At 47.0% G+C, this 8372-nt stretch overlaps 4 protein-coding genes across 9 annotated transcripts; 2 read left to right on the top strand and 2 right to left on the bottom strand.

Annotated features, from left to right (window-relative positions):
• The first annotated feature begins 1 nt into the window (after nucleotide 1).
• On the top strand, nucleotides 2-1598 carry LOC121592547 (Golgi-associated plant pathogenesis-related protein 1-like). 6 transcript variants are annotated; one of them, XM_041914117.1, is made up of 4 exons: nucleotides 2-85; nucleotides 858-942; nucleotides 1011-1128; nucleotides 1191-1598. In XM_041914117.1, the coding sequence occupies exons 2-4, from the start codon at nucleotides 938-940 to the stop codon at nucleotides 1509-1511; spliced, it is 444 nt and encodes a 147-aa protein (XP_041770051.1). In that variant the 5' UTR covers nucleotides 2-85; nucleotides 858-937; the 3' UTR covers nucleotides 1512-1598. The 6 variants fall into 6 exon arrangements, with proteins under 6 accessions (XP_041770051.1, XP_041770049.1, XP_041770050.1 ...); XM_041914115.1 differs by having other exon boundaries at nucleotides 45-121; XM_041914116.1 differs by lacking the exon at nucleotides 2-85 and adding an exon at nucleotides 225-360.
• LOC121592543 (structure-specific endonuclease subunit SLX4) lies at nucleotides 221-6684 on the bottom strand. The gene is made up of 6 exons (XM_041914101.1): nucleotides 6587-6684; nucleotides 4782-6451; nucleotides 2967-4678; nucleotides 2743-2895; nucleotides 2536-2673; nucleotides 221-311 (listed from the first exon to the last, which is right to left on the bottom strand). Exons 1-5 carry the CDS (start codon nucleotides 6682-6684, stop codon nucleotides 2572-2574), a joined length of 3735 nt encoding a protein of 1244 aa, XP_041770035.1. The 3' UTR covers nucleotides 221-311; nucleotides 2536-2571.
• LOC121592546 (Golgi-associated plant pathogenesis-related protein 1-like) lies at nucleotides 1807-2528 on the top strand. The gene is made up of 3 exons (XM_041914113.1): nucleotides 1807-1893; nucleotides 1951-2068; nucleotides 2139-2528. The coding sequence occupies exons 1-3, from the start codon at nucleotides 1889-1891 to the stop codon at nucleotides 2460-2462; spliced, it is 447 nt and encodes a 148-aa protein (XP_041770047.1). The 5' UTR covers nucleotides 1807-1888; the 3' UTR covers nucleotides 2463-2528.
• Nucleotides 6497-7296, bottom strand: LOC121592548. Its single transcript, XM_041914120.1, has 2 exons — nucleotides 6981-7296; nucleotides 6497-6870 (listed from the first exon to the last, which is right to left on the bottom strand). Exons 1-2 carry the CDS (start codon nucleotides 7103-7105, stop codon nucleotides 6687-6689), a joined length of 309 nt encoding a protein of 102 aa, XP_041770054.1. The 5' UTR covers nucleotides 7106-7296; the 3' UTR covers nucleotides 6497-6686.
• Between the last annotated feature and the right edge of the window lie 1076 nt (nucleotides 7297-8372).

Raw genomic sequence — 8372 nt, 5'->3', positions numbered from 1 at the left:
GCAAGAACTTTCCACTAAAGAAGGCACTGGGAGCGAAGCGCACTCTGCCAATTGATGCAACGGAGAAAACTAAACTGAGCACTTGGTCAGTGGAGCCAATTGAAAAATCGGGTCACTATCAGTGAGTCACTATTGCAATCTCGTGTCGCACGGTGTTGGTGTAAAAACGCACGCACACAATGCAATGCAATTTATCATTACTTCCTGACCAAGGCAGTTGGCAGTGGTCACTTGGATCGGAGTGTTTGCCAAAAAACCGCAGATAGTTCGGGTGTAGCTTATGTGCCGCAAATAGTGATAGTGACACAATTCTAGAAAGAGAGAGAGAGAGAGAGAGAGAGAGAGAGAGAGAGAGAGAGAGTAAGTGTAGCGGTCATTATCCATCCAGCGCTTTTTCTGTGTGGTTGTCACAGATGATCGTTAATATATTGTCGCCTTTTGCACAGTTGAAAGCATTTTTCAATTAATTGCAATTGCAGCCAACACGAGCCAACGAGTGCAGCAATTGTTGATAGATTTTTAATTAATCGTCACTGTCAAACGTGTAACCTTCGCTTGCAGCAAGCCAAAGGGGTCAAAGGTTAAAGAAGTAGCAAAGAAAAGAAAGAGCGTTCAGTTTTATAAAAAAAAAAAAAACAGATTCCTGGAAACCATTTAATTTATTGGTGCCACAAGGGCTTGGGATTTTTGCTTCAAACAACGGATTAGCTGTAATGATACGAGTATGATAAATGTCTTTAAAACTGATACAAAGTAACATTCGATGTAGATATTATCAGTGCCAAAGATTTCACAGAATTGTTTATGCAATTTACACTTGCATTTAATGCACTCAACACAATTTTATCTGTCTACAGAACAGTATCAGTGCACTATATAAAGAAGCAGTATCCTCATATCGCTTACCCAAAGTCTAGTCCAGCAAGCAGCACCAACAATGAGGTAGGTATCGACAAGGCTCAGCTCAACGCAACATTCCCAGCTAACTAACTTCTTCCGTCCCGGGGCAGTTTCACCACGTTCCAAACCGAAGTTCTCGAGCGTCACAATGTGTATCGAGCGAGACATTCGGCACAGCCATTAGTGCTTGACGCGGCCATATGCCAGTATGCTCAGCAGTGGGCAAACGTAAGTAGTACACACCCTCTCCACCTACCTATCCTCAACCTATTTCCTGATCTGTGTTCTAGTACCTGGCAAGCAGAAATGTCATGCAGCATCGCACCAACAACAAGTACGGCGAGAACCTGTACGCATGTTTCGGCAAAACCAATATCACTGTCCAGGAGCCAGTTGACTCGTGGTACAACGAGATCAAATGCTACAGATTTGGTGCTGCTCAGCCGTCAAACTTCATGCAAGTCGGCCACTTCACGCAGGTGGTGTGGAAGAAGTCGCGCAGACTGGGCGTTGGCGTTGCTGTGCAGGGAAAGAATGTGTACGTCGTCTGCAATTACGATCCTCCGGGCAACTTTGGCAACGAGTATCCGGCCAATGTAACCCGTTCGTAAGGCGCCGGCGGAAGCTGATGTTCGATGGGAAATAAAAGCCCGAATGATTCAGTCCACCATGCCTAAAATCAGTGTCCATGATTCATCCCTAATCTGTAGGACCCATCAAACAATGCCCATACGACTCTATCTCTATTTCCCCTCTTTCACCTGTTGATCGGCCCAGTGATAACAGGTCGCTTGTTGATAAGACAACCGGAAACGATATCACAATTTATATGGTTCAGATACTCCCAGGCTAAGTCCTGCCTTTATGATACCGGTGCCCCTGAAGCGCGAGGTCTCGGTACATGCATATAAACACGGGTTCTTTTGATAACTGGCCATGTACTCTACATCAGTTGTGCAAGCCGACTCATCGTCAGTATTCTAACAGTATGAAGTAAGTAGGAGATATTCTTGCAAGATTGTCAAAGTTTGTATAATGTCTCCCGTCTAGTTTCACACAGTTTCAGCTCGAAGTGCTTAACCGCCACAACGAACTAAGGGCACAGCATTCCGCAGAGCCGTTGCAGTTAAATAAGAATCTCTGCGAATTTGCACAACAATGGGCAAATGTAAGTACAACAAGCTTTCTCTACTTAAAATTCAACCGGTAATAGACTCCTGTGTACCTGTAATTGGCAGAAACTAGCCACAGAAAACAAACTGCAGCATCGTTCGTCGAATAAGTATGGTGAAAATCTGTACGCTTGCTTCGGACGAGCCAACATAGAAGGAAAGGACGCCGTTGACTCGTGGTACAGTGAAGTGAAGAATTACGCGTTCGGGGCAGCCGATCCGGGAAGCAATTTCCCCAACGTGGGCCATTTCACACAGGTCGTGTGGAAGGGCTCTCAGCAACTGGGCGTTGGCATTGCTGCCAAAGGTACGAGTGTGTTTGTGGTGTGTAACTACGACCCGCCCGGGAATGTGTACGGCCAATACGCGCAACATGTGTCATCACGGTGAAGTGTACAAGTAAATAGGAAGTACAAAAGTACGATATTCAACTGCTACAATACAACTGAACTTGCAATATCACCTGTTTGTATGACGCTTTTTTCCACGTCGAATTTCTTTATTTGCTGTCAGGGTTTGGTTTCACTTTTGCCGTACGATCGCCACTAGAAGCTGCCGTTCGAAAGGTGATGCAGTATTTGTCGAGAAAGGCGATCAGATCCTGTGGAAAGAGAGAACCACACACGCTTGTTAGGAAAATACCTCTAAATCAGTCATAAATCAATCTTACATTTGTTTCGTAGCGTAAACCACCATCCTTCAGTATCCCGTAAATGTCATCTAGGTTGATCGGTTCATATCGTAGTATCTGCCGCTGTAAGGCCTCACTTTCCGACACTAGATTGAAGAAAGATATATGGAGAGGAACAGCACACCAGGCCATCTGAAAGTAGGGACAACAAGGGAGCGTGGTTAAAACGTGCGAAGAATCGTGTCCACTCAGCTAATGCTTACCTTTTTCCGTGGTTTCGAGGGAAGAAAATAGTCCGTGGTGTTGGTATCCAGTTGGAAAGCGCATTTACGCGGTCGTTTCAGAACAGTTGAACTGCCTGCAGGTGCAATTGGCTTACATTTCTTTCTAACACCTTGGGAGGCGGTTGGAATACTTTCTAGCTCGCCTAGTTGTATGTTCGCGTCCTCTTTCCTTTCTTCTATCACCACGTATGGATGCATCGTTTCGAACAAATAATTCAGGACTCGAACGGCTTTAGGTCGTTGCAGCGACTTCAAGCCGTACTTGAACAGCTCCCGTTCGATTTCGGGCGTTGACATACTCTCATATTCTGGCGGCTGCTGGCTAACATTCACCGTACTAATAACATACTCTACCGGGCCCACGTCTATCACAGCCTTTTTCAAGTCGCTGAATTTGCTTTCGAATCTGTCTCCGCCGCATGGTTGTTGTTGTTGTTGTTGTTGTTGTTCGAGGACCGCCTTTTCTTTTGGAGTTGAAGAGGACAAAAGGACCGCTTCCGAAGGTGTTCGTCTTAAGGGCGAAGCAATCCTCGGAGAATCAAACTGAGTGCAGGACTTGACTCGGCCCAATGCTTTGGCTGATGGCATTCGTACTTCGGGGACACTCTCAACCCGAGGGCACTGTGATGCGACCATTTCGGCCTCTATTTCATGATCGTCAAAGTTGGGCTCCTCGTAGTTGTTCAGATAGTTCTCTAGCTCATCGGATATTTCAGGTACATGATTTCTGATGATCGATACATCCTGCTGTACTACGGGATTTGTTCCACTCTGAAGTTCTTTTTCATCAGTATCATCATCAATTTCAATGGGTAAATGCTGGCTTCCATCATCAGACTCTTTACCGTTGGATTGAATTGAACAGATACCTGATTTGGACTTGGAGGCTTCAAGCGCGCTTCCATTTTGCTGCGATTTAAGCGGAGGTAAGTTAAACTCTTTCACCAGACTGCCTAAATAAGCGAATGTATTTTCGGCACCGTTCACTTCCCCCACGATAGGCTCACTGTCGTTTTCGGTTGATGAAATGGTCAAAATTTCTGGCTCCATTTCCAAACAGGGCGGCCGGTCAGAATTAAAAGACAAATGACTTTCCCTATTTTCACATTGTTCAGTGGGCCCAGGAACAGTATACGCAACCGTCATATCTGGATCATCCTCTGGATCAGATCCTTCTGCTTCTTCTTCTTCTTCCGGTTGCGTTTCACGTACCCGTGACGGATCTCCACGGATAGAGTAATTCACCTCATCGTCGGAAATGTACAGTACATCGTCCTGCGTATCGTTCTGTTCGCTACATTGTGTCCCAACCACACTTTCCATGTCTAATTCTTCAAGATTTGGTGTCGGATTTCCATTGCTCGGAGCACTATCTAACAGATCTACTGTTTCCACCGAGCTCACCTCACTCAGGCGTGCTTTTATAGCCAGTCGAGTGAACGATAGATCCTTTTCCGCCGAGAATCTCGGCTCTTTTGCGGACGGGCTTATGTTGTTTTCCACTGTTTTGCTTACAGAACTAGTATCTTCCTTTTTCTGCTCACTTTCATGGCAGTCGCCTTCCCGGTCGAGTGTATTGCACTTTCCAGCGTCCTCTCGTACCACCGCGTTGGGCACTTGGTCTACCGGTCCAATGTCACCGTTTGCTGAAACCATTCCCACTGCTGTTCGCGAGGCTGCAGAAATCTTCTCTAGACAGTAGAACAAAAGCAAAAATTTTATTGTACATTAATTGATCTTCGAAAACAAAAGAACAAAACAAAAAAAGTACTTCATTCACTCAAACGCCATTACCTTCTTCACTCGAATATGCTTCGAAGCTGACCATCGGGTTCGGGTCGGTATCTTCGAATATGTTTTCCGAGCTTTGATGAAAGACCGGCTGTGGACATTCGGACATTTCCGGTGCAGTAACAAACTTATCTTCCTCCTCTTCCGAATTATTGTCCAGAACAATGACCTCTTCCTGCTCTGTCACACTACGGTCTACAGCACACGATGTGGAAGCAACGTTTTCCATGGCCTGCTCATTATTGATGCCATTAGGGGCTTCTATACAATTTTCTTCTACAACTTCCACATTGTCGGAGGATGACGCTTCCTCAAAAGTACGTGATTCTTCATGATCATCGAGAGCTTTTCCTGTTTTGTTTAGTGATCCTCGAGATTGCTCCTCTTGTTGTTCATTGTTTGCTTCATTTTCACATTCAGCTTTATCCGTAGACTCTTCCAAAGCTAATCGATTCTCTTTGTGTTCCAACAAATTGTTATCAATCTCAGAATCATCAAACAAATCGGGAGAGCTTATGCGAGCACTGCTTTCTCCTACCGCATCGACGTCTCCGGTCATACCTTCATTCCCTCGTTCCACTTCCACAGCTTCCCCAAGCCCTGCCGATCCATCAAGTTCTCGTTCCGGTGTACACTCACGACCCGGAATTTTGCTCCAATCTTTTAGCATACACCCCACCGGAGCAGGATTCACCTCCAATAGCTCCGGTACATAGTACATTTCCATTAGCTGCTCGCTCGGAAGTTCGGTCTGGGCGATCCAAAATAAATTGGTCAAGCATGACTCCAAATCTAGCGGAGCAGCCAGTTCCGCTGCGTTTTGCATCATTTCCAAAGGGAATAGTTTCTTCGCCTGCCCATCGATAAAGGCTGCAAGCTCTTCCCTGCTCCTAGGCTGCAGATTGGTCGCTCGTTTATGTTTGATCTTTTTCACGTTCTTAGTCACACTGCCACTGCCGAAGATCACGTTCAAATCGTAGTCCGTGTAACTGTTTTTGCACCGAAACCCGAACTGCTCCAAAGTCGTGCGAATGCTCACGATACGCCGCTCTTCGGACGTTCCCGATGAGCTTGCCATTTGAGCTTCCTCACCGCCAAATGCTGCACTCGTCGTTGGATGGTTGCTACACTCCTGATCAGCCAGCGATCGTGACATAGCTAGCGCTATTTGTAACTGCTCCGGATCGATTCGCTCAGCAGCGCTGTGTTCCTTGAGCAGCTCTTGCAGTACCTCATGGTCGTTTTTGTACTTTTTAAACACCTTCCTTATGTCCGCCTGATTCTTGGGCCTCCTCGGAGCCTTGGTCGGCTTCTTGGCGACGGCTCGTTGTACTTTCGTTTTCTTCGGCTGCAATTTCGATGATCCAACTTTTGCCTCTTCGAAATCATCGTCTCCTTCCGCTTTCTGACTTGGCTGTGAGGCCAAGAAGTTACTAATCAATGCATTTCCTTCGGCCGTTTTCTTTCGCAGCTTCGGCAGCTTGGGACCATCGTTCGGGCACGCTTCGGGCGGTATTTGTGTTCTTCTGCGTGAGCTTTGCTCCGGGCTCACTTCATTCTCCTCTCCCGAGTCTTCAGAGTGTATCACTATGAACGTGTCCTCTTCGGCACATACCTCCGCTCCTGCTTTTGCAAAATATTTCGAAGTTTTACCATTCGCCGTACTATCCGCGCTGAAAAGAAGCAGAAGAAGGAAGGGAAAACAACGGTTAAACTCCTTGGTAACCTTTACTTTATTGACTAGCTACAAACTACAGATACAGATGATCCTTGCCGACTACCCGAAATTCTCTAAAACGGAACATTACCAAACATTTGCCTCAGCAGGAACCGCCACCGGTGCCGGCTCGCCCGGTTCGATCGGCTTGCCAAGCCTTAGCTTCGCGAACCGTAACCGTTTGCTCATCTCTACTTCTTCGTCTGATCGTCCTTCTCCTCCTCGAGCAGCTTCCGTATCGTGTCGCCTCGCTTTGGCGCGACCAAGCTAAACCGCATCAGATTCCGGCGGTCCACCTCCTCCTCAGTCTTCTCGAAAAAGTCTCGCCTCAGGCGCTCCTTCAGACCATCACCGCCAACGTAGCTCACGACAGTGCTGTGCGGAAAGAAAGAACAACAACCATCAACAGTAACTAATTGTTCCCCAAAATCAACGCCCCATGCGTCGTGTGTATCGATTTGCTCTGATAGTAAAGTTCTACTTACTAATAGGTGGCAAAGATTGCGGTGCCGGCCGCTATCACCGCCCAAGCGAACTGGTTTCGTGTCTTGTATATCACGGTACCCTTCGTACGGCGAGGTTTCCAGCGAGTCGTATCAACACCACCCATTCCACCTGTCCCGCGTAGGAAAATACACCTTTTCCGAGGGGGGGGGGATAAATCGGTAAAAAACACACAGTAAAATTCCTAATAACAAACACAATCGCTTGCGAAACACATATCCCTGCGCCCTGTATTTGGCGGATTTCACGCAACAGACGTGCACCGCGATGATTTTGACGTTTGACAGCTAATTGAAAACAAACGATTCCCGCACAACAAGGCGAGGGTTTTGGACGTTATCGCTGCTTCTCGCTCATTTTCTCTACCCGTCCTTTACTTGCCTCGACAGTGCTCGTTTCGAAGAGAGCCTTTGTGCCTTCCTCTCCCACTTCACTTTGAACGTCCACCTTTGTCCATATTCCTTTCGTTTAGTTGGTGACAATTTACGGGGTGTGTTGGTGTTCGCTCGTTGTGTCATGCCATCTCTTTCGCGCCGTATGGACGTATAGAAAATGTAAACAAACTTGGTGGTTGATGTAAATGCTGAGTGCAGAAATCGACTACAGTTAGTGTTGGGCATCGTGCGCGAGTGCGCACTGTGCGCACAGCACACCTAATTGTGCGCACTGCACAGCACACTTTGTACTGTGCGAGCACACTTCGCACAGTGCGCGCACTTCGCACTTTTCGCACAGTGCGAGCACACTCCACACTTTTCGCACACTTCGCACAGTGCAAGCATGTTTTGCAAATTTCGTGCAGTGCTTCACTTTGTACTGTGCGAGCACACTTCGTACCATTTTACAGGAATCAGGTGGTGTAGTACTGAGCATATTTTGACAAACCGCCTTTAAGCATTAGCATCAGTTAGCATTAGCGACTCCGATCCGTTGGTGCAACGAGTTCAAGTCGGGGCGAATCAAAGATCCATAAATCGCTTGCACACATTCATACCACACACATGCCCATCGCCCCCCCCCCCCCCCCCCTCTCGGCCTGTCCCATGTCCCCTTCTCTTCAGTTAATCACAAAATTTGTCTAGGGCTCCGAGTGAAAATTGTAATTTTTGCATCAAAACATGCGCTGCTATCGCAAGCCTGCGGCGCGAATAACAGTTTTCGCGTGAAACCAGCTGTCTGTTTTATTGCACAATCGCGAAGCGGTGGCTCCGAGTACAAGCACAGACACGTTTCATCTCAGCCAAATTCAAGAGAAACCTCAACCCACTGGAGCGTCGTTTACCTACGACCTTCACAGTTCATAGTTGTTTTAAAGAAGAGGTCAGGTGTCCGCCAAGTTCATCCACTGTTAGACGAACCCGATGGCTGAGTAA

This window comes from Anopheles merus, chromosome 2L, assembly GCF_017562075.2.
Source record: "Anopheles merus strain MAF chromosome 2L, AmerM5.1, whole genome shotgun sequence".
Classification (NCBI taxonomy): Eukaryota; Metazoa; Arthropoda; class Insecta; order Diptera; family Culicidae; genus Anopheles; species Anopheles merus.
This window is presented reverse-complemented; position numbering and strand designations above follow the sequence as displayed.